Source organism: Nomascus leucogenys, chromosome 12 (genome assembly GCF_006542625.1).
Source record: "Nomascus leucogenys isolate Asia chromosome 12, Asia_NLE_v1, whole genome shotgun sequence".
Lineage (NCBI taxonomy): Eukaryota > Metazoa > Chordata > Mammalia > Primates > Hylobatidae > Nomascus > Nomascus leucogenys.
Genome location: NC_044392.1, coordinates 97,263,672 through 97,289,536, shown reverse-complemented (window position 1 = coordinate 97,289,536; position 25,865 = coordinate 97,263,672). Strand labels below are relative to the sequence as shown.

Genomic DNA, 25,865 nt, shown 5'->3' with positions numbered 1-25,865 from the left:
CTGGCTGAGGCTCATTTAACAATGATCCCAGCAGTACTGGAGCCCTAAGCAACAAGACTTGGAGGCCTGTCCTCCTTCCCTGGGGTGAAATCACCTCAAATCATTCTTAAATACTTGTTAAAATTTTCAGTTGCTTAAAAGTTATTTTAAATGTAAAGTTTCATTTTGAAAGCAAACAGGGACTCAGAAATGATTTTTGTCAGAATAAGATTGGGTCTGATTCTCTCCTATAACCATTTCTAAAGGAAAAGCTTGGTTTAATTCAATCTCCAGTTAAGTCAAAAACCTAAAGAAAAGTGAGTCATTTCATTTCTCCTCTAAAAACTAAAGTGTCAGGAAAAGTTCTTTTATCTGTTTCAATATATTCCAACCTGTTACGATCTTTTTTTTTTTTTTTTTAAGTCATAGGAAAGTATACGCAGAAGGAATGGCTGATAGGTGAACTAAAAGAGAAAGTCAAAATCTTTAATTACCCTTATCAGGTTAGCAGGGAAACAGGCACCTATGCCTTAGGTAGAGAAAGGTGATTAGCATTCACAATACTGAAGCCCACATCAATTCAGAAAGGGCATGATTTTAAGATAAGTTGAAGGGTAAGTCAGAAAGAAGCAACTTTTTAAAACTTAAGTATAAAACTAGGATGAGATCAAAGATGGATTGTTAATAAGAGTGAAGGATTAGTTGGAAGTAAAGTCCCTAATTATACCCAGAGTATTTAATAGACTCAATTGTGTTAAAGAATATCTTAGAGGTCATCCAATCCAACTTCGATCTTTGGTTGCAAGGAACGGATGCCTCCTCCAGCTGACACTAGCCAAAGATGGGAATTTATTTAAAAGTTATATAAACTAAGCACTGAAAGAAAGCCAGGCCTAGAGAATGAAGGAGATTCCAGAATTTGATCTTTATTTCAGGACCTATCTCTTTATTTCTTTGAAAATTAATGCATATATCCTCATCAGCAGCATAAAGCTATTGTTTGTACGTGACTATGGCTGAAGTTCTAAAATGTGTTTCGAATCGTGAAATTACAAGCACAAATCTACAAAACAGTGATAGTGTCTCCATACTAAAAATACAACTGCACATTTTCAATTTCTCTAAAATGAACTATGTTACTATGTAATTGCAATTACAGAATTGCTGTTAATGATGAAAGACCCTAAGCCTACCTAGACCAATCCTCTTATTCTACCATTAGAGAAACTGTAGACTGGAAAGAAGTGATAAGTTCATAATTTCCCAGAGGTTTAATAGTAGAGCCAGTAGAAGAATGGAGATCCTTTGATGGCTGCTGTATCAGACGTGATGCTTTGTGCCACACTGGGAGCAGTGGCCAAGAAAGAACTTAGTTGAGAACCTGAGGTCTCTAGTGTCAGACTGTCCTTGGGCAAGTACTTTATACCTTCCTGAGCCTTCATTTGTGTAATATGGATATTAGTACTCCCCATAGGATGGGGTTATTGTGAGGATTAAATGAGACAACAAACGCACGTTATTAACACAATGTCTAGTACATATAAATGCTCTAAAAACAATAGCAATTATCAATTGAAAAATATCAGCTTTTTGCTGCATAACAAACAACTCTGAAACTGAATGATGTACAAAAATATTTTTATTCCCTACTTAGAAATCTGTAATCAGCTATAACTCTGCTAAGCTTAGCTGGCCATGGCTCCAGTTTTGGGCTCATGTTGGTCCCATAAGCTTCGTCATCCCAGATCCAGGCTGAAGGAACAACCCCTACCTTGGATGTGTTGTTCTCATGATAAAGGGGAATATAAGAAATGGGAACCATATGATGCTTCTTAAAACCTCTACTGGACACTATCACAATGTTGATTCTTCACATATTCTACCAATCACAGCAAGTCATTTGGCCAAACCCAAATTCAATGAGGCAGAAAAGTTAATTGCACCCACAGGCAAGCTATGTTCAAGGATGGAATGAACAATATAATCTAGCACAGAAAGGTTGCAAGAAAATCTGTGGTCACTGACACAAGAAGCTTGAATAATCTGAAACTATAAACTGCATAGGCCATCTGTAGTAGCTCAAGTCTTCACAATTATGTACTGTTAAGAAAAAATCAGAGATCTAGGGAAGGCAACAAAGTTATTTTGGGTACAGACAGGATAAGAGGGTATATAATACCATTCCTTCTCCCAGAAGCTTCAATAGGTAGAGGATATACTGATTTAGAGGTCATTTACTTCAGTGTTTCCAAACCTGAAAGGTATTTCAAAGGGTTCATATTCTTAAAGCAGCAGTGGTATGTGTTTGCATTTCCACTAATTTTTTAAAAACTCAATACATTTAATGTTTATGTGAAAACTGTTTCCATTATAAATGGAACACATCGAGAGCCCCCAGGTGTATATGGAGGAAGCCTGCTTGGTGGTAAGTGGAGATTAGATGACTTTGCTCATGATTTGTAACTTAGTTTATAACACAGATGAGCACTACTAGGTGCGTCCTTTATCATCATACATTTTTAATTGTTTTATTCTTAGTCATATGTTGTTTACATTTCATTCTCAACTTTGAATTAATGAGAAATTTAATGAAGAAGAAAAACATAATTCTGTCAATTTTCTTCTGGATACTTTTCCCCAGATCCATAAATTTCTTTCATCTGAGAAAATAACTATATGAAACATCAAGATATCTCTAATATTTCAAAACATAATGTAAAAAAAGAAAATTAAATCGGTGCTATTTATGTATGCTGTCTGTAAACAACAATCTACTGCAGAAATAAACACTGATGATGCTTTGAGATCTGTACCAGGTTAGGGGATAGATCAGAATGACTGTGTTCCTATTATTTTTACACCTCAGTACAACATCACAGGCCATTCCTTCTGCCTGAAAAGCCCTCCTTCTTCTCCCTCCTCTGCCTAATGTTCCTACTCAGCCTTAATCCACAGCTCAGCTCTTACCTTCCATTGGAGAAGAAATTATCCTCTTCAATTCCCTCAGCTATATTTGTTACTCTTTCCCCAGTATTCCCATAGCACATGCAGGGGAATTACCTCCTGAATAGCCTTGGTTTTGAAAATAATCACTGAGTCTGTCTTTCTGACTTAACCCTAAGTTGAGATTGGGGCAATTTGGTTTTCCAGTGCCCAGCAACATGCCTCACACCTAGAAAGTACTCAACACATCTTTCTTGAGTGGATGAGAGTAAACAGAATTGCAGCTTGATAGATAAGATTGAAAACTGAGGAGGACATTGAAGAGAGCATTTCAGGAAGAAGAAAAGCACACAGAAGTAAGGAGTAAGAAGACAGAGGCTGAGATGCGCAAGTTCTGTTTAAGGAGCAATAAATGAGCCCACGTGACTAGACCAAAGAGTTTAAGAAAAGAAGTCCTGGAAAAAGCAGTGGGGAGTTTAGGTGTGTTGTGGAGGGTCTCAAGGGACACACATTGTCTTGGTCTGCCCTGGCCATCATATGTCAAAATATCACATAGCGTAAACAGCAGAAGTTCATTTTCTCACAGTTTTGGGAGCTTGAAGTCTAAGACCAGGGTACCAGCATTACAGGTTTCTGGTGAAGGCTCTCTTCCTGGCTTGTAGATGGCTGCCCTCTGGCTGTGTTTTCTCATGGTGGGAAGAGGGAGCACTCTGGTGTCTCTTGCTTTTCTTATAAGGAAACTAATCTCCTCCTCATAATCTCATCATATGACAACTCACCCTGCTAATCTCATGTAAAGCTAATTATCTCCCAAAGGCCCCATCACCAAATACAAAATACCACCAGACTGGGGACTAGGGCCTCAACATATGAATTTGGGGGGAACAAAATTCAGCCCATAGCATCCACCCATATTGAGTGGTTAAGGAACTGACCACTGATAAATGAAGTGGACCCAAAAGATTTCCATCATCCTTTCCTGCCATTATTGGGGTTCCATTGTTGAGTTAAGAAAGTGAATGAAATCTAGAAAATCAGCAGTTCCAATTAAAAAGGCATTAAAGCCTAAGGACAAGAAGAAAATAACCTTTTAATTTCTGAGATGAATGAACAAAGAAATTTTTGTGAGTAGTATCTTCTATTTCTACAGCAGCCATAAATCATACCATTGGGAGCTGTACCATTTTACTTTTAAATGTACATTTTTGAAAAGAACACAGTTGTTTCTTATTATTCTCCTTTTGTACAATTTCACTGCATTCATAACCAGTCAGAGGGTCCTGTTGATTCTCCGGCAGAAAAACTATTTGTTAGATTCACAGTCCAATTGCCTACGGATTACAGCACAGGTACTTTGCATTAGCTGATTGGGATAGAAGTACAGTCTTCCTCTAAGCTTTACTGCTTTCTCCATTTTCCATTTTTTGTCATTTTTCAGGCCTGGATTCCTTTCACTTGGTTTATTCTCTTAAGAATTACCAGCCATAGAATGATGTTTTTATTCATTTGAAAAGCTTATGTCCATTTGCAAATGATTCAAGACAAGACTGAGAATTCCACTGCCTGATTTGCAGAAAGTTGTTGCTGCCTGAAAATGTGTTGGGCATGTCCTGTTGATAGATAGTACAAATATACAGTGTTAATACAATGGGCAAACTCCAGAGCATTTCCATAGCTCCCAACTATTGAATGATATACAAAAATATATGACTTGGGGACAGCTGAAATTGTTTCCACACTTTGAGCTCTGCTTCCATTAGACTGGTTCACAATATTAGATTGAATCCCAAGGTGCTACTGATAATCATCAGCTGTTTTTCTTGCCAAGACTATTTGTTTAAATGTATTCTTTCATTATCCAAGTGCTTTTGAAAAAAATGAGGGAAAGAATGCTTTTAATTGAATAATCTGTATTCTGTCAGGTATTTCTTCTCCCTAGGAAGGTATCTGAAAACTTACTTTGCTGTTTTTATTTATCCTGCCAGTGTAGTATATTGATGAGAGAACTGTGGTCCAATAGTGTTAAAACAAGACATGAAATATTGATTAATTCTTCTTTTAAATTCTCTTTTTACCCCTGAGTATAGCAGATTTCAGAAGCTGCTGCTAATACCGTGCTCTCCAATAAACCTCCATTATTGGGAGGGGGGTCTTGATACCCTTCAGGCTTTGATAAATGATTATTATGCTTTTGAAATGTTAGCTTTGAGTGCCCGAGGCTTGACTTTCATCAGTTCAAGGAAGAAACAGTAGAATTGAAGCTGCAAAGTTTGAGCTAAAGGCCCCCAAAGGAACCATTTCGTGAAAGGAGTTAACCATAGATACTGAGGCTTCTGAACTCCTTGTCCTTGTCCCACCTGATAATTTTTCTGCATTCCTAATTGTACATTCCCCCATTGCAGGCTAAGACTTGCCCTTTGGGTCTAGGCCAACTGAGTTTGCTGATTTCTAAGGTTAAAAAGTAAGACAATGGGTTTAGATGGACTTGTAAAGAAGGGAGAAGGAAGTACGATGCTTGGTTGGATGAAGAAAATCAGGGGACAGTGAATGAGCAGAGTAGGAACTGGAGACCTTGTTTAGGGTCAAGGACACCCTCAGAGCAATCACCCTAAGGCAAGAATTGGCCCTGGGGAGTCAGGAAATCCACTGCCCTCTTAGGACCCAGATGAGCTTGGAACAGAGGGGAATCTAATAAAATGTATAAGAGAACTGCACCGGACAGCCACTGCACAACAAAGAGTTATCTTGTCCAAAATGTTAATAGTGCTGAGATTGATAAACTCTAATCTAGAGAAAGTGCTACAATGTTTTGTCATCAAAGTATGAGTTTCTTGGGTTCAGAACCCAACTCATTGAGCTATTGGTATTCAATAATCAGCAGAGCATCCTGTGAACAGATAATAAATCCAACATAATCCAGTTCTTTTTTGAAAAGTAGCCATTTCCATTTCCTCAGTTCCTCCCCTGAAATTATCTGAAAGGGAAATGTCACTCAGAAGGCTCCAGCTTGCTGGATAATGGGAGGAAGGTGCTTCACAATATCTTTCCAGAAATGAGGACAGAGTGTGCTCAGAAACAGAAGTACAGGCAAACGAAGGTTGCTGACAGCAGAAAATACTGAGACTGGTAAACATCATGATAGCTGGACAGACAAGGAATCCCTGTATCCATGTGATGGCCTTTCTACATGAAGGAATAGGGGTAAACATCAAGGGTAAAGTAGCTTATATTTTATTGAAATAAACTAGATGAAAGATCATATCTTAAATGATATGTCTTCAAGCATGTGCTCCATCAAGGTCTTGACAGCATCATTTTCCCAAGAGATGTGCCAGTAAATTTAAGTAGTTTCCAAGTTGTAAGTATCTTGATTACCAAGAAGCAGCGGGGTGCAGAGCCTGACCAGTAAAATTAAAGGATTGATGGCTTCCTCTTCACACTCCTGCCTTTATTTTCCCCTGCATGGCTCATTATTCTGCTGCATTAATTTAAGCTTTCCTATTGCGCAGAATTAGGGGCTTAAATTCTCTTATCATCCCTGTGGGAATCTTGATTGTTTATTTGTGGATGAAAATAATTGTTTTTATTGATCCCCAAATGTGGAAGGTAAAAAAAAAAAATGCTATGGTTGATGGCCAGCTGATACATAGTTAGTGCTGCATGCATGAGTGACAAATTATGAGACAGTATTTGGCCCCAGAGGATACCCTTTAAGAATTTTTAAGGCATTTGATAATTATCACTTTAAGGCATTTGATAGTTATCACTAAGTCTTTCCAAGCTGGAAATCATAAACAATTTCACATACATCAGGTAAAGTCTTTTTGTTGTAGTTTTCATTGAAACTTAAAGGTCTAGTTGTGTATAATTTATAATTTCTCATTTCCAGTATGCTCACACAGCAACCCAGTAGAGTTTGGAAATGGTGCAGCTACAAGACGTTCCAGAGCCAGTGCCATCAGGCCAGTGAGTTCCTCTGGGGACTCAGATTACTAGGCATTTATTTGGAAGAATTCCTGGATTCATCCAGAAGTTGTCATTATTCCACTGCAAGCATCGCTGTATGGACATTAGCTCCAAATAGTTAGAGAAAAGAACTACTTTGCTAGCCCTAGCTTGTACTGTGGGTAGGAAACCCCATGCCATTTAACATCCCAAATATATCAGAGGCATCAGGGAAAGGAACTGCAACTGTCTAATTAAGTGCTGTTTGTAGGACAGGGCACTTGGGCAGTATGAGCCTCCCCCATCTGAATCAAATGCAACACATCTTGTTTAAAGTGCTACTGAGCTAATTAGCATGGCCTGTCTACACAGAAATAAAACAAATCAGGTTAGGTCCTAAAGGAATCAAGTATCAGAAATGTGGTAAAGTTTCCTCATTAGGTGGTAAGATGGAAAGATCTTTGACCAGATGCCAAACCCTGAAATTCTTGATCCTCTTTTCCTGTGGTAAAGAGAACATAGATATATAGAGAAGCCACTATGACCATTGTATCTTCTTTATTCTTTGAGGGCTGTGTTCTGGAAGCTTCCTGTCGACCCTTCAGAAATGACTGTGTGGGCAGGACCAGAATGTGTCAGGAGAGCTTGCTTGTTTTGCAGAATAAGTGTCCATATGTTACAAAGAGGATCTTCCTCTTTTTCCTGGGGATATCATATTATCTTTGTCTTTGATAATTAGCACCTCTGTGAAGGGACCACATCAAAGGGAGGATGATTTTTCCTAATTATGATTATTTTTTTCTCACTCAAATTCACCTTTACCCTTAGCACTATGGTTCAGTTATGCCCTTGGCCTTCGTCAGCCATTGCAACACCTTCCATGAGTGGCAGTGTAAAGGAGGGAATCATGGAGTTCTCCCCACAAAAGTTGTGTGACCATTGTCACTACCATTGCAAGGTAAAAACTTTATACCCAGCTTATATTTTTATATAGACCCCATACATTTAGTGTCATGCCCATCACACAAGCGAGCATGAAATGTGATCTGACCTATTCACATGTTTGCTCATTACAACATCCAATATGCATAGAGCATGGTACTGCACAATGGTTAAAACTTAATTACAGACTGTTGAGGGTGATGATCACAGAATCATAGTTCAACCATCTCATTTTAGACACAAGGAAAATAAGACCCAGAGAGGCTAAATAAGTGGCCAAAGCCTCATGTTCAAGTAGTGGCAGAGCTGCAATATGAAACCAGATCTCCTCACTCCAATTCTAACTGCACTCTGTGTTGACTCTGAAACACATGGCTGTGCTTTGTTGCACTGTATTGTGATCAATTGTTTTAACATGTGTGCCTCCCTCACTAGACCCCATGTACTCTTAAGAAAATATTCATCACCAGCTTCCTAGCACAGTCAGTGGCACATAATAGGATCCCAATAAATGTTGGTTGGAAAAGTGAATAAATGAGTAAATACATGAGACCTATTTTTTTCCTCATCATGTAGAAACAAACAAATGCCGTAACTTTTAGTGATCTCCACGAGTGCTTGGTCAGCCTGATAATGAAGAATAGACAAGATAGGGAGTGAAAGGTAGAAAAAAATAGTATGAGAAAGAAGAGGAAAAAAAAGAATACACAATTCCATAGGAATAATAACCGGACAAATTCAGTACATAGACAAAATGTTTAGATTCAATTTGGGAGCATTTTGTCAAGACTTTTGCCTCTTCTGATCTCTTCTCATTTTCAAATAAGGGCTTTTTAAGCAGATGGTGTTTTAAGCAATTCCCGTCATTGCTGCTCCTCCTCAGACCCCAGAATGCAGGACTGACTGCAGGTTAAGTTGTCTGAAAGGCAAAGTTGTTCGTTAGTGTATCTCGCTTCCCTGAGATAGGTCTTCCCACTCATTTTGTAGCTATTGCTGCCCCATGTTGCTGCTACTGTCACAGAGCAAAGTGTATATAACTCGCTGTGATCTGGTTTCTGGGATATTTTCCATACACCAGAAGATGCGAAGGAATGGCTACTTAGGGTAGTAACATTTCAGACTCAGTGACAAGTATGCAGAGAGGATGTATATGGGCTGAGTTTGTGTCTCCTTGTAAATCACCCAAAGTCAGTACAAGTAAAGGCTAAAAAATCCAATCATCAACCCCCACTGTGAGTTTGTGTTTTTCCTGAAATGCTGGCACGTTGTAAGTAATTTGACACTAAGTAGTGCCTGTTAAAAAGAAGCAGCAGCAGCAGCAAAGGATTCAAGGCTCCTAATTATAGCACACTGATGGCTTGGTACTGGGATGCGCATCAACAATATTGAGCATCAGTAGGGAGCAAGCACTGGCTGGAGGGCTGTATCCAGAGAGCGGTTATCCGTATCTAAGTGTCAGTTTGAACTGGCTGTGCTCCTGTAGGCCAAGAAGTCTGTATGGAAGGTAGACCATTTAATCTTTTTCAGAGGTGTTGCTACACAGCTGTCAAACAAATTGGGGTAGTCCAAATGCCCCTGTGGAGAGAGTTTTAAGGAGACGGGCAGTCATCTGTTTTGAATGGATTGAGTCACATTGGCTGAAGACAAATATGGAGATCCAGCTTTTCACCGAACATTCCTTTGAACCATTTGGAACTTGGCAGATGCCCAATCAGCACTTCATCTAAGTACATCACCACCCTCCCCCCTCAGTTCCTGCATTTCCCAGCTCTTCTTTGAACATACCAACCATACTTCCGTATTTGTGATTTTGTCCTTGCCCTTCCCTCTTCCTGAAATACCGTTTCCTCATGTGATCCAAATGGCTTCTTCCTCCTTGATCCTCCCCTCTGTCTTTTTCAGATCTTAGTTCCCATGATCAAAGAAGTCTTTCCTGGCCAACCTTTATAACATAGCTACCTCTACATCCAATCCACTGGCCTTCACAAAGACAGAAGCCTTGGTTGTTTTGATCATTGTTGTATCCCCAGCCTCCAGAAGTGATTACCATGTAGCTCGTTCAATGGAAATACAATGAAGAAGTTGGTAACATAGGTCTTAAAAAGGAAAAGTCTTGTCTTATAATGCCTGGAAAGCAGTTAAGGAAATCTTTTCAGATGCTCAGATGCTTTCATTTGAAGTTATTCACATATACTGCATGTAAGTTACACTGAGAAACCCAAGCAGCCTTCAAGAAAGTAGTAATATGTCCAGATAAGCAAGATAGCACTATTATCATTCAGTTCCCATCATGGGCTCCAAGCAGCTTTAAGAGAAACTTTCCTCTGATAGACAGCACTAATTTGTGTCTTATGGAAAATTAAATAAATTATTTTTCACCTGAAGGGAGAGGATTATTTGACTTCAGATATTTGCCATATGGCTTTTCTTCCACACAACATAGCTTTGAGGCTTACGGTAGTAAGAGCAAGAGCATTCCCATAAATTATTCAGAGATAATTCAAACTAAGTGTGCATCTTTGACATACTGTCAAGTTTCTCAATGCTTTTTCCTGATAACAAGTGCTATGTTTTTGATGAAATGTTGCTCGTTTCTCACACACCTTATTGTTCTGTGTGTGTGTTCTGTGTTTTGTTCTGTTTGTGATTGTTTGTTTTCATTTCCCTCAGAGTCCAGTCTGGCTCGTATCTCAGCACAGGGTGGTTTACCTTCATTCTGGCCATGGACGCCTGCTATGGCATTCACGTCTACGGGATGATAAATGACACCTACTGCAAGTAAGATCACAGGAAATTATTTTTATGCAGCTCCAATTCTGAGATCTTGTCAAAATATCACAATTCATTTTAATACCATAAATCTGAGAAACAGGTAAAGCAACAATTATTTCCCAGTGTTCTTTGCTGACATGACATTTTATTGTCAGGGCATCAAGTTGTGACTTCTAGGGGTGATAAAAAGAAAAATATTTACCAGTCTAGTCAAATGTCAGGAGGAACACTTTTCCCTTAATCAGTGGCATAGCAGGGACTTTTGGCTTGAAAATACAGAAGAAGTTTAGTGGTTGTGTAAATTGCAAAAGCAGGTTTGTCATTTCTGCTGCTCTGATGGCTTGATGGATAGCAATCTACTCAATGGTTAGTTAGATTTGATCATGAAGGACAAAATGTCCTGAAGCCTCAGAGAAACTGACAGCTTAACAAGAATTCCTGGAAATTATACTTCACTAATAAGTGAGTAATCTGCCAGATCCTTATTTAAAATGAGTGTGTTTACCCACAGTATATCCTCGCTGGTGGGATAGTTTCTAATTAGATAATAAAACAAACCCTCCATGCTTCATCAGGATAATGAAATCTATTTCCCTACCAACAATTGGCACAATATAATTCACAGACTGTTTTAATCATAATGTCAAAATGCTAACTCTCAGCCACAGTCTTCATGAACAAATATTTCTTCCCTAACTATAAGCATAATGGAGCTCAGATGAACCAGTATCTATCTTACTGTGAAAAATCACGTTTCTTCAAGTTCTGCAAGAGTCTATCTAAAGTTTCTTCAATTATACACCATTTCCTTTTTCAAAAGATAGCCATACATTTGAATGTAATTGGTGTGATACATAAATTTTATTTGATCTATGAAACCACTAAGAACTTGGTACATCTTCCTAAAAGCTTTCATACATATAATAGCTTTTAACTGAGTTCATGGACAAGAATCATGTATGGGTTTGTGACTAAATGCATTTACTGGGTACATAATGGATTCTTGTAAATGAGTGCTTCATTCTTCATCTCAGTCTTTCTCTCCTTTTTTTTTCTTTTCTAGGACAGAAGGGTATAGAAAAGTCCCCTACCATTACTATGAACAAGGAAGGGATGAGTGTGATGAATATTTTCTTCATGAACATGCCCCATATGGGGGTCATAGGTTTATCACTGAAAAGAAAGTGTTTGCTAAATGGGCCAAGAAGCACAGGATAATATTTACACATCCAAACTGGACATTGTCTTGATAATGGTTTTTCTGATCTCGCCGCATCACTTAACGTGATCCCCATACTGCAACTGTGATGCTGATGATGCTAATGGAGATGATGATAATGATAAAGACAACAGCGATTATCAAGTTCCTGTACACTCTCAGATGTGGATGGTGACTCTGCTAGTAATTTAAACTTGGCATTTCATGGAGGATGGTTGTGCTCATGATGTTCTTTCTGGAGGTTCAACACTACATACCGCACTTTATAATTTAACTGGAATTGAGATGAAGGCCAGTGACATGACAACTGTGACCTAAGAAATGGGAAGATTATCTTTCAAGATGGCTGCCTAGAATTGTTCAACAGTGAGTAACTTCCAAAAGCCAAAAGAATTTGGCCTCATGAGGCAAGGTGATTGACTCAATGGCTTATTGAATCTCAGCAGCTCCTCCATCTTGAAGAATGATTGATTGTCAAACACTGACCCAAGAACTGCTATCAGGGTGCAAGTATCTTACTAGTTAGCCTAAGGATGGGAAAATATCTCTTCCTAATATACCATCTTTCTACAGTATTTCCTACAGCTAAAGCCTCAGGCCATTGCCTAATTAACAATGAAGATTTCATGGACATCCTACACTTCAGGATTACTTGACTATCTCAAACACATAAATCAAAATGGGCCAAGTAGCAAATCTTGATGAATTTCCACTCTTACCTTCCATTCTTACTACCAACAGTATAACTGAACATGTGATTAGAATGATCTATATTAATGTTTAGTTATTCTTAGTTGAGTCCTAAATATTTCAGAAGGCTACTTAACATGTAAGATACCAACTTCAACACTGTAATAACATATACTGTGAAAACATTCCTAAAAATAACCAAAGGGTTTGCTAACTCTGCTTCAACATCCAACAACACAAAACCATATGATTTTTAAAATCATGAAATAGAGACAGCAAAGCATATTTTTACATCAATTTGTATCCTATCATACTTCATAATATATATTTGTATATTCAAATTTCTATTTTATAGGCCCAAGGTGTGTTTCTCCAAACATTACATTCTCATTGCCAAGTGCCAACTGTTTGTTAGACATGGAGAGGAAATGATTCCTTATATTAAACCTGACCAGAGCTTTTTGCCTTCTAGGGATTTATTTTTCCCATAGTGTGTCAGTTGTTATGCCACAATAACAACAATAATAATGACCTTAATGTCCAAAGTGCTTTGTCATTTAGGGTCCTTTAACATCTGTTATACCATGTGATGCCCTTGAACACCCCATTGGGCTATTGTCTGTGTATTCTGCTCTCTTTAGCAGATGATCTGTAATTTGGTCATTGTTCTGTAATATTCCAGATTGCTCTACTTACTAATATTTGTATAGAATAGAATTTATGTAAACTAGTAACCAGTTGATCTCTGGGCCAAATACATTATATCAGGATTACACAAAAAGTATCACAAAGGATGGTCTTGGCCATATGCTAGGACCCGTGTGAAAATAAGTAGTTTTGAGAAGTTTTTCTATATACATATATATACACACGTGTGGTTCTATTTAGGTGGGGAAAAGATGAAAAAGCAGGGACAACAGGAGGAAATGAAGGCAGAGAAATATAATTTCCTGTCCTAGGGTTGAGACAATTCTATTTTTCATATACTCGTTGCTCATTAAGTAGTAAAGGGTTGATTTGCTGAAAGAGTAGCTGAGAATTCAAAAATATCCTTGCAGAATGATTCAAAAGGCAAAAGCCAGGCTCAACGTATAGAATGTTTTGGAGACTGGAAGTAATGATACATTTCACTTCAGAAGCACTTGTAGGTCTTTACTAGTGCTAAGTATTATGGTGAGCTATCATTAAAATGTGCCATCTTGGATAAAGGCCTTTTGCCTACTCTCTTCTGCCGTTTTGATACCTCAATATTCACACCTATAAAAATTACTAAGCCCCAGTTCTATCGTTGGAAGGAGTTGTTATTCTTTTGTTGTTCCCTTATGCAATTTTTAATTCTATGAATGTTAAGTTTTTTTGAGCTAATGATAGAAATGCCCACTCAAAGAAAAATAAACAAACAGAGACAAATGTTAAAATTGCCATACAGACTGTTTTTCCCCGTGTTGTTTCACTTTAAAATAAAAAGAAATCCTTGATTAATCAGAATGCCTTGGGACATGAACCTAATTTGTTTAGTTTTCTAATAAATGAAGGGCCAACTCTTATTTGTTTTAGCCCCTACTGATGAGAAACATTTGAAAACTTGCTTGCTCTCCTGCCTCGTTGTAGCTTTCTGTGATGAACACTTTTGCAGTATACTGTATCCCTCACTCTATGGCAGAAGGTGTGTGTGGAATATGTAGAGTCCAGTGTTTTCTTAGGAGGGGGTGGGAAAGGGCTTTCTTTCCTCTCCTCTCCTCTCGTCTCCTCTTTCTTTCCTTTCTTTTTGCAACTAAACTGCTACTCTGCACTTTTTATTGTTGTCTTCTTTGTCTTTTTCTTTCCACAAACAGGAAACAAACAAAAAAAAAAACAAGTTTTTCTCAATTTGGAGACTCAACTGAATAATTTGCAGTATAATCAGCATTTTGATAGAATCTCACAACTTATTTTTCTCTGCTTTTATTTCCTGTTTTTCTTTGTTCCATCTTTCTAATTCTAGTGAAAATGCAAAGTCTAATTTCTCCCATGTTGAGAATAAATTTTTCATCTATGATTTGCTGATAGAGAAGAGCTTGGTAAGGGAGCAATTCAAGGACTATTTTGCCATGCACATTTCTGATCAATTCCCACAGATTCTGGTCAAATGAAAGATATTCTATCCAACATTGAAACATTGAAAAATTTAACTGAACTTACTTATCACTGATGTGTATTTATCCCAGAAATTAATTAATATCTGTGAAAAATAAAAATATTTCAATACTATCCATGGTTCTAGGAAAATGAACTATAAAAAAGGGTCACAATTTTTCTGAAATTGGCATGAAAACATTCAAGATAAAAATAATAGACTAAATATTATTTTCTGTTCTGCATAATTCTATGAAAAAGCAAGGTAATTTAAAGAGTTTTAAAATGAGTGTTTGAATCTTTTCCAACTTAACCAAGTGAGAAGTAGTAATGATTTACATTGTTATGATGATAATGTGAATAAGAAACCTTTTAGAGTATATGATTTTACATTGCTATCAAACCTATCAAAGAAAAGGCAATTGGAATTTGGAGGAATGTTTGTATATATGCACATAGAGTCTATTTGTGTGTGTGTGAATGCACATATATATACATCTATATACTTATAACTATATATAAAGGCATATATATAATCCTATATTCTTCACTGCTGTATGTGAATCACAGAAAATCCTATTTTAGACTTCATCTGAAATTTGTTGGGTTACATTTTGAATCCTGATGAAAAAAGCAAAAATCCAAATTAAATGGACTGATTGCTAAAAGTACATAAAATCATATTCAAAAGCTGGCCAGAAGAATAAAGCTAGAGAAGCTGCTAAATCTAGAAAACACAATCAGATGCCACAGTTGTCACAAATCAGACTTGTAAGTATAGCAATCTGTATTGTAGGTTCTGCCGATTGCAGGCTTAGCTAAAGTCACATTGAAAAACATTGCATCAAGCTTCATTCACACTGAAGTAGATGAACATTGGTCCTCCTATTCAAATAAGCCAGTCTTTAGCATAAGCAAAATCCAGATTTGCATGATTTTTATTATATAGCTACAGAACTGTGACCACTGTGAAAAAGGAAAATTATGTAAGGAGATTGCTCTTGGAGGATTTGGTATGAATCAGCTGAGGTAGGAACAAGAGTCTGAATTGAGGACCTGCTGACCTTCCAAGAAGTAGAAGGCCATCTGAAGAAAATCACTGTTACTTAGAGAAGAGACAACACTAAAGAACTTCACCTGGTAGTGTTAATTGGATGTTAATTATGAGCTCGGTTTAATTTCAATAAGCAAGAAAATATAATCAGATGACTGATTTAAAAAAAAAAAAGTGTGCCCATCTAGCCTTTAATGTGACATGTCAAATGCAAATAATAAATTATGTTATTCAGTGTCAGTTGTTTGCATGTCTTAGCACAACAAAGGATTTACAGTCTGAGGGCCAAGAGAGAAAAAATGCTTTTTTCTTAAAACATCATTTTTAAAAGACACGACCTCATCATTTTAATCGTGTACACAGATTAGGGACTGAAGGAGCCAGTGCTAGCCTTTGCAAGTAGTTTAGGCTTTTAGAGCTGAAAGAGATTTTAAAGACCAGCCAATTCAACTCCTACACCTTGGAGCTGAGGAAACAGACAGAGGTGAAGCAACTTGCCTGTACTTATAAACTGGACCAATGGCAGTACTGAGACTCAAATTCTTGTCTCATGTTTTCTTCTCTAGAACTTTTTCCACTACACTTTTTAGACGGAAGAGTAGCCGGAAAAAGAATGCCTAACTGATTTACTAAAGAGTCTATTCATGGAATCCAAGGGCTCCAAATTGTGCTAATTCTGCTCAGAATGAGACAAATTCCCACACTGAAGTGGAGAAATATTTTCATAATTGAAGGAACATATTCCATTGATTGTCTACACTCTCTTCTCTCTGCTTGTTGCTATTGGTAAGGCTAGGCTATGTTTTGTTATCACAAAATTCTAGGACTTGTTTAAAGAACATAAAGCTGAGTTTCTTACTTTCTCTTTGTGATTGAGGATGAGCAAGCCATTGATACACCAAGAGCTGCTGAGTGTTGGAGGTTGCCTGGTGAAGCTGGCAGGCCCTGCTGTTGACATTTCCCCAGAGCTAAAGTGTCCTCATACTCAAACCAACTCTGCTGCCCAAGTTGGTGAAATTATCCATCAGCACTACCACCACCCTTTGGGTTCATGCTCATCCCTGCGCTAGATGTGACCTTTGAGCCCAGATACCCTTCTAGAAGGTGAATGAAAGCCCCAAATATCCCACAAGACTTAGTCAGCATTAAAGATTTAAAAGTATTTTTTTTTTCTCTACAGTCCATTTATATGATACTGTTAGAAGTGAAGAATTTTGAAACTACATACACTGGCCTCTGAAAATGGTTCTTGTGGCTCAGAAATAGTATGTTGTTCTGTTGCTTGTTTTTGCTGAACTGTAGAGAAAACACCAGAATAAAATTCCATGTAAATTGCTAAGGCATCGAATCAGAACTGTCCTTGGGCACTGTAACAGTGCAGAAAATCTCATTTAGTTTTTTTCTTTTTTTTTTTTCAGTTAACTGCTTTTTTGTTTCTTTTCAGAATAGGCACTTTTTTTTTTTAGTAGAAAAGCTCTTCTTTCTCCACAGATACATCTCTTTTTGTTCACGCCTTGAAGACTTCAGAAAAATAAAAGCTCACTTCCTTCCATAAAGGTGAAGAACATCTTGATGAATAAACAGTCAACTACCAAGTTCACATATTTGCCTATGAAGTGAGAGCCGTTTCTAAGAAACTTCAAAGGGATCAAAACGAGGCAATTTTATAGCTTTTTGTTACCTAATCTACAAAGTACTAATTTCCTTGTGTTTAGCTTTGTTGTCACCGTTACTGAGTAAATACCCATTTCTGTTACATACGGTACATTTTTTGCTTCACTCATTTTCCTGAGTTCCCATGATTTTTTTTCTGTAGTTTCTCATTCATTTTAAAACCCGTAATCTTCATCTATTTTTAGGAGAAACTGTAAATGCACAGTTGTACATTTGTTGAGAGTTTTTATGGCATTATAGTGCTTTATTTATAAGCATTGTGTCTTAGAATAAAGCTTACAAAATGGCAAAGAGCTACTGGCATATTTCAGTTTGTTTTACAACAGGACAAGTAAGGATATGTTAACAAAGCCAGAGGGAAAAGAGGGTATGGGATTTTTAATACACTTGATATCCAAGTCAGAAACATATCCAGAATACTCCTATAAACAATAACAAGAGAAAATGTTGGTCTGCCTCTGGAATTTGCTTTGTCCATATTAACTATCTGATGCTGACATATATTTCTTTTTTTGCTGTGTCACACATATTAACAAAGTTGGGTTAGCACATAAGTTGCATAGAACAAAGAAGTCTTCCTTCTTTCCTCCCTTCCTTCCTTATTCCTTACTTTCCTCCCTCCTCTTATTTTCTTTCTGCAAAACTCAACACTCTTGCAGTTGAATGTCAAATCTGGATAATTTTTCTTTTAACAAATCAGCTTATAGTTGTCTATCCAACTCTATAAGAGATCCATATTTGGAAATGATCTCACAATGAGAGTCATCTTTGGAAATAATAACTTCTACTCATATGCCAGGCTTATTAAAGGGCTGTATATCTCATTCAGTTCCCCCAATACTTTATGAGGTACATAATGTTAATATCACCATCTCATGTATAAGGAAATTGAAGCACTAGAGAGATTAAATAGCTTGCCCATGGTCACACAGCTTTTGATGAAATGAGATTGGAACCAAGGAAGTTTGGCCCAGAGTCCATACCTTTTTGGGGAAGGCTAATAAATGTAACCAATAACCCCCCAAATTTCAGTAGCTTAAGAGAATAAGATTTGTTTCTCTCTCAAACATAAATTCTACATAGATGCTCCTCTCCAACCAGCTTGTTTCCAAGGGTGACTCAGATACAAAGACACCATCCATCATGTGGCTTTGCCCTCCTCAAGGTCCTTTGAGTCCTCTCTATTTGGCCTACTAAAAAGGAAAGAGCAAAAAGGATCTTGTGCTGGAAGGTTTTATGGGCAAGTCTGGAAGTGATGTATATCACCCCAGCCACATTCTATTGGCCAGCCTCACTCATGTGCCTTGGTATGGGCAATGCTGTCCAAATGTGTAGGAAAAGAATTTGATGAACATGTAGCTCTTTCTGCCATGATATTCTTAGTCATGATGACATAATAGCTGAAAAAGAAAACACTGAGTTTTGTGCAACTCTATGGATGAGTTGTTTGTTTTGATAATCCTTGTTCAAGCACTAGAAACACTTTAGAAAAAAATTTTTGTATATGGATATCAGTACCCACACCAGAACAAGAATAAACTAAGGAGCAACATATTGCTCTAGGTCATATTTACCAAGAAGAGAGAATACGGTTTCTTTTGCCCAAGGAAGCAAGAGAGAAACTGGCACGCAAGAAACACTTCTAAGTGACTGAACTCTACCCACAATAGAAGTAATGTGACTTTTAATGTCTTAGTGATTTGTGGTTAAAGTAGGATAGATGCGCCCTCACCTCTGATCAACCCCTTGTTTTTGTGCCTATTTCCCTTGAAGATGTCACAGAGATTAGCCTTTTTTTTTCAGCTCTCCTTTGGTATTCAGGTCTATGCAGTACAGTGATATTTTTACTGCATAAAATATAATTGCTATTTCTTGAATCTTAAATTTAGGAATTTCTCTCATCCATATTTTGTATTTCACATTGGCATTTGAACTTAATAAAGGTACTAATACGCCTTAAAAAGACCAGACACACCACAACATCACAGGGCATATTTCTATAAAGAGAGGACCTTCTATGCATTCTCTCCCTCACTCTTCTTTACTTCCTGAGACTTTCTACTCTTTGACATAATTTTCTTTAAGCTATCTAGGAATCCTTTTCCCTTAACACTAATAGAATTTTGCATCCTAGAGGTTTTTTTTCACCTAATAGGAAACTATTTGCTATCGTGGGGAAAGTACTTCACATGTTAGCATATAAATTTTCTTAGTTTGTCCATTGAGAAAGATTAGCTGGGACTCTAAAAGCAATAGAATTAGAGAAGAGAATCTGCCAATGTTTACCGTCTCTCAGATTAATGTGAAATTTCTTTTAAGGACAAGAAACTTTAGTGTCTAGTTGGTAAATGACATAGGTTTGAATCTCTTTCTAAGAGTTGTAAATGATGATAAGAATATTCTGTGTTGCTTTACAGGAATAAATTGTTTAGTTTAATCAGAGTGGTGGCTCTCACTATCCATAAGTCCATGGGCAAAAGCCTTGCCTAATACGATCATACAGTGCACACCAGCAGCACCTTACGCCTGCATTGTTGAGAGTTCTTGCTCTATATTTGATAACACTTTTCAAATATGCCATTTTCCATGATTATAAAATTGCTTAAATATCGATATAATCTTTCAAAATAATTTTCCTACAAATGTCTACATTTCTCTAGAAGTAGAACATATACAATCAGACTTACTTGGAATGGTCTTCCTTAGTCGGTCGTGTTTTCCTGCAAATTAAAATGGTTTGGACAACACATCTTTTGGTGATGCTGGTTATGATGAGTTTCCTTCCTAGTAAAAAAAAATAAAAATAAAAATAAAAATGGGAGTGGGGGGAAATACTCCACAATCTTTGATGGATAAAAGGGCATTCATGTTGGATGAGGACACCAATATCAGGCAAACGTATCAGTGAAATATGCAGAACTGTGCCTGGCTGTTCAATAAGGAACAACAGAAAAAAACTAAAACTTTCAACAGCACAACATATGGACTCAATAAAACCAAATGAAATTTCATAGTAACTAATGTAAAGCCAAACCAAAAGGCTTTTAGGTTCAGAAAATACAGGAGCATGACTTAATAACAGTGGTCATGGAAAATATTTGGAGGTTATAGGACACTGTAATAGAAGATATAGCAATGAAAAGGTCACTATGACCCTGATACATACACAAAGAGTCTAAGAACAAAACAGCAAGGTTCAGGACTGATCAGAAAACTTCTGGAAGTGTTTTTAAAACTTGTTTTTTGTTTTTGTTTTTGTTTTGGTTTTCGAGATGGAGTCTTATTCTGTGGCCCAGGCTGGAGTGCAGTGGCATAATCTCAGCTCACGGCAACCTCTGCCTCCTGAGTTCCAGAGATTCTCCTGCCTCAGCCTCCCATCTAGCTGGAATTACAGGTGTGCCCCACCATGCCTGGCTAAGTTTTGTATTTTTTGTAGAGATGGGGTTTCGCCATGTTGGCCAGACTGCTCTTGAACTCTTGCCCTCAAGTGATCCACCCTTCTCACCCTCCAAAAGTGTTGGGATTATAGGCGTGAGCCACCGTGCCTGGCAAAACTTGTTTTTATTCAATGTCTGATTGGACAGATAATATATTTTCATTGTCAGAAACATCGAAGACAGAAAGGTATGATACCTATTATTGTACTTCCCAGGGTTCATTCAGTATTTTTCTATAGATATTATTGATAAAAATACATATATAACGTTGTTTTATAGCCTGCTGTGTCTTCTTAATAAGGAATTACAAGCATTTTCTCAAAGTCATTAAATTATCCTAACATTCAGTAGCTACATTGTGCCCTAAGCTATTTGACGATTTCCCTCAGTCACTTTTCTTCATATGCTAAACAGTTTTATTAATGAATTTTTGAACATTTCTCTGATTATTTTTTTCTTTTATTGCGTCAGCATACAGTGGTGACTGCTTCCCTGAACCCTTGGCAAAAACGATGGGGTTCTTCAACCTTGCCAACTTTATGTATGAAAACAAGGAAGATAAAACAAGGTTATCTTCCTTTAATTAGCATTTAATTGATTACTATGGAAATTTAAAATTTTGCATATTTGTAGGAAACTAACATGTCTTCTTACACGAATAAGCTCTTCCTATACTTTGCCCATTTTTCTATTGCAGTAGAAGTCACCACAATATAAAGAAACAGACAATTGAGAATTCTTTCAAAAAAGAGGAAACAGGTTGAGAGCAACTAGGATCATGTGGAAACTAGAAATTATATCACACCAGGAGATGGAAACACTTAGCCAGATTAATAGAATGTTTTAGAGAGAACAAAATTCAAATACTTAAAAGGCATTAATACAGGTGCAAAATTAGTTTTAAACTATATGATTCTATTGGACATAATAGAGCCAATGAATAAGATTTCAGATCTTATCTCAGGAGAGCATTTAGAAGAGTCTAAAATTAGAGTGTGGATTTTTAGGATGAATGAAATTGTGTTAAGTATTTGCAGATAGGTCACCCCACTTTTCACTAATTCGTGTGTTTATGTAGCTAGTTGAACTCAATGACCACCTAGGTCCCTTTCAAAGTACACGTTCTATGAAATAGGATGCAACTTTTATGCACAAAGGCCAGGTTTCACACTGAAGCTCTGAAAAAAAAACACACACACACTAAAATGTTTACCCTTGTCTTAGCAGCAACATATTCAGAAGCCATCTCTTAAAAAAAGTTATTTCTGATGATGGCAGATTTCACCTAGTTCACATTCAGAACTGGCTCCCAAGTTCTGGAAGTGTATTCAATTAACAGTAGGTGTACACATACACTCCTTCTCTCCTTGACAACCTCCCCGCACTGGTCCCCAGCTCTACTACTGCCAATCACTGATTTCATTCTTATAATGCCTCACAAAAAGGTGTAAGTTCCTTTGCTTCTCAGTGCGAAAAATTCATTCACGTTTTATACATCCATATTTTTATATACTTGCTATGTGATATGTATTTGAAATGTAATGACTCAAGAAAATTACATTTAGTATTATAGCATTTCTCATGTCGGTAATTTATGATAATGGATTTCACTGTAGATTTAGGAGTCATTTATATTGTCCACCTTTTCCTATTTCTGCTAGATTAAATAAATTCTTCATATCGAGTTTGGTTGCATTTTTCAGTTTTCTTGTCTGTACCATTCATTTTCAGTATATTTATAACCCTTTTATCTGGTCTTTTTAGTTTCAAAATGATGCCTTGGATATTTTAAGTTTAGAGCAATCAATGTCCTTTTCAAATTGCCCTCTTAAGATCTTTGTAAAATAATATTCTCCATAATACAACTTTAAATTACCAAACTTTTCCTTTACTAGACTTAATCCAAGAAGGCTAATTGAACATTAAGCATTTTAATCATCCCACACTGTCAAACCTGTCTTCTCATTACTGAGAATTGGATAGTTCATGAGCTTAATTGTGTTCCTGGCAACGTCACTAGAATGAAAGGTTGATAATATGATTTGTATATATCTAAGGAATTAGTCCTGGTCTTTACTGATAGCTAGGCAAAAATATCATCTCAACAAATATACATTAAATATAATCAAATTAATGGTACTTCATTAAAGCTTTGGAGAATACAGAGATGAGTAGAATGCAGTATTCATACTTAAGCAGTTTACTAAAGAATTTTTTTAAAAAAACAAAACTTCCAAATAACCACAAGATGACTCAGAACAAGGTAATGGCCACAAAAGTGATGCAAACGGAAAATGTTACATGTAATACAGAAGCAGAAGAAGTATAAGGACACAGTGATTCAGATATTACAATTGTCTTTGCATTATATGCGCAAGTAGTGTTCAAATGTACCTATAGGGTGATTTAGACTCTCAGGATGGCAGAGTGCATGCTGGATTTCAGGAAGTTCATTTTGAACTGCTATTAGCAATGCCTTATAGAAATGGTTAATACAGAAGACAGCGCCAAGACATAAAGACGCTTTTATCTAACACAACATGAGGATCCCTTGACAGCAGTGTCTTGTAGAAGAGCAATATTTGTTTGAAAATATAGGGCTTATTTTTGACAAATGAAATGAGAACTTTCATAGTATAGTAAAATGCTGAGAATTCTCCTATCTTGTCTGGAATCTGCTAGGGGGCTACAGGGTTCAGACATGGCTCTAGTACTATTTTTAAATGTATTCATTGAACAAATAGCACCTTTCAAAGACATTTTAAAGTGAGCTGTGAATTCAAATAGCATATGATGTGAAACCAATGTAGGTGTAAATATGGATCCATTTTATCCCTTTTATCCATGTAAATCAATTAGTCTTGTATTATTATTCTTGATATGCATTCACTCTCAGCTTTAGGAGTTACCATGAATGTGAATTACGCTGATTATGCTTTTTCTTATGACAGTTTTGTGTATACTTATCTAGAGTGCTTGAATGAAAATTTTCTAATGTAATGATAGCTATATGCATCTAATTGGAAACTTCAGTAGGGCCAAGAAACAGACTGTGAAAGCAAAAATCATAATATGCACCTGTCCCAACTTTTACCTGTTGTCCAAAGAAAATATAACATAGGAACCACACTCTTTTATTTTATTACATAGATTGCATGTTCTAAATAATCTAGTCATGTCTTCCTGGAAGTTATCTATTAAGTCCCAGAAAAAAAATTATTGTCTTACATAGTAGGTGATTTACTCTAGGTAGGCAAGAAAGAAGAAAAGATGGCTAGTTGCAAGATCATAAAGCAGTACCCTTCCATGTCTCTTTTCAATTTCTGCTGAAGTCTACTATTCTTTCCTAATGAGTCTCCTTCTTTATATATTAGCTGAATTTCTCACCTAGGTAATCTCATGAGCTCTGGTCACTTCTGTAACCTAAAGTCCAGAAATAGACCCATATTTGATTGATTTTTACTTTAACTGATTTTTTATAGAAATAACAAAATAATTCAATGAGAAAAAATAGTCTTTTCACATGTGTTGCTGAAAAAACTGGAATCTGTATGAAAAGAAAAATGAAAAATTAATGTGAAATGGATAATTTACCTAAACAGAAAAGATGAACCTATAAGAAAACAAAGGATAAAATCTTCATGATTTGGGTTAGGCAAAGATTTCCTAGGACGCAAAAAGCAAAAATCATGAAAGAAAAATATTAATAAATGAGATTTTATCAAATTTTTAAAATCCTTTTTGAAAGAGACTATTAAGAAAATGATAAGGCCCAGCCACAGACTGGAAAAAATTTGCAATACACATAGGAGACGAAGGACTTATATCAGATAGATAAATGATACATAGATAGATAATAGATAGATATTAAAACTCAACAATAAGAAGACAAACACCTCAATTAAAAATGCACAAAAAATTTGAACAGGCACTTCACAAGACAAGATGCACAAATAGCTAATAAGCACATGAAAAGATACTCAACACCAGCGTGAACAGGAAGTACAAATTAGAACTGAATATTCTTCTAGGTATATGGGATTCACTGCCAAAAAATTCCAACATAGTTCCTGCTTTTGTGGAGTTTACAGTGTAATGAGAAATACAATTAAGTAGGCATTTCTAAACAATAGAATAAGTGCTGGGATGGGAGAAATACAAGTGTTTGGGGGATACTGTCTGATGGAGGAAGTCTTAACATAGACAAGAGGTTGAGTAGTCAGGCAACCCAACATCGTTGGGTAGGCACACAACTTGAGATTGCTAAAATAGGCTTCCTTGGCAAAGTTAATTTAAACTGAGATCAGCATAATGAATGGAAATGAATAGAGCAAAGGGGATGTGAAAAAGGCCAAGCATGGACTACGAATAGAATAATACAGGGAGTTATAATAAAGAAAGAAGGCATGACAAGTTCCAGAATTTGAAAGAAGTTTAGTATGACTGGTTGGAGGATGATATAGTTTGGATGGCCCCTCCAGATCGCATGATGAAATATGTTGGTGTTGGAGAGGGCACTGGTGGGAGATGTTTGGGACCTGGGGGCAGGTCCCAAACATGGCACTGAAGCTGAGCAGATGCTATCACCATGCTTCCTGTACAGCCTGCAGAACTGTGAGCCAATTAAACCTCTTTTCTTCATAAATTATCCAGTCTCAGGTAATTTTGATGGCAATGCAAAAATGGACTAACACAGAGGAAAACCACCGAGGTGAGAGGTGGAAGGTGGGGTGGTTAGAGATAAATAAGCAATTTAAAATCGAGATCAGATCACCCAAGTCTTACAGGCTGTAATATGGAGTTTTAACTTTATTATAAGAGCAGTGCAGCAAAAGTATGGAAAGGTGTTAAACAAAGGAGTATTATATTTGATTTGCTGCTTCGAAGGACCATAGAAAAGGGAAAGAAACTAAGGACAATTCATATGTTTTTGGCTTGAATTGCTGGGCAGACATTGCTACTACTATCTGATAGAGAAAACATAGTAGAAGAAACAGAGATGAGTTAACTTTTAGACATGGTCAGCTTGAGACACTTATAGGACATTGATTTACTTATAAAGCTCAGAAGATAGGTTTATCTTAAACATTTAAAC

At 36.8% G+C, this 25,865-nt stretch overlaps 1 protein-coding gene across 2 annotated transcripts in view; it reads left to right on the top strand.

Moving 5' to 3' along the window:
- The window catches only part of ST6GALNAC3 (ST6 N-acetylgalactosaminide alpha-2,6-sialyltransferase 3), a 571,422-nt gene extending 553,798 nt beyond the window's left edge, over nucleotides 1–17,624 (top strand). For both annotated transcript variants that reach the window (XM_003260221.3, XM_030825173.1), the window contains exons 4-5: nucleotides 10,480–10,587; nucleotides 11,645–17,624. In XM_003260221.3, the coding sequence (XP_003260269.1) occupies nucleotides 10,480–10,587; nucleotides 11,645–11,831 (295 nt within the window). In that variant the 3' untranslated portion in view covers nucleotides 11,832–17,624. The remainder of the gene's footprint in view (nucleotides 1–10,479; nucleotides 10,588–11,644) is intronic.
- The last annotated feature ends 8,241 nt before the right edge of the window (nucleotides 17,625–25,865 follow it).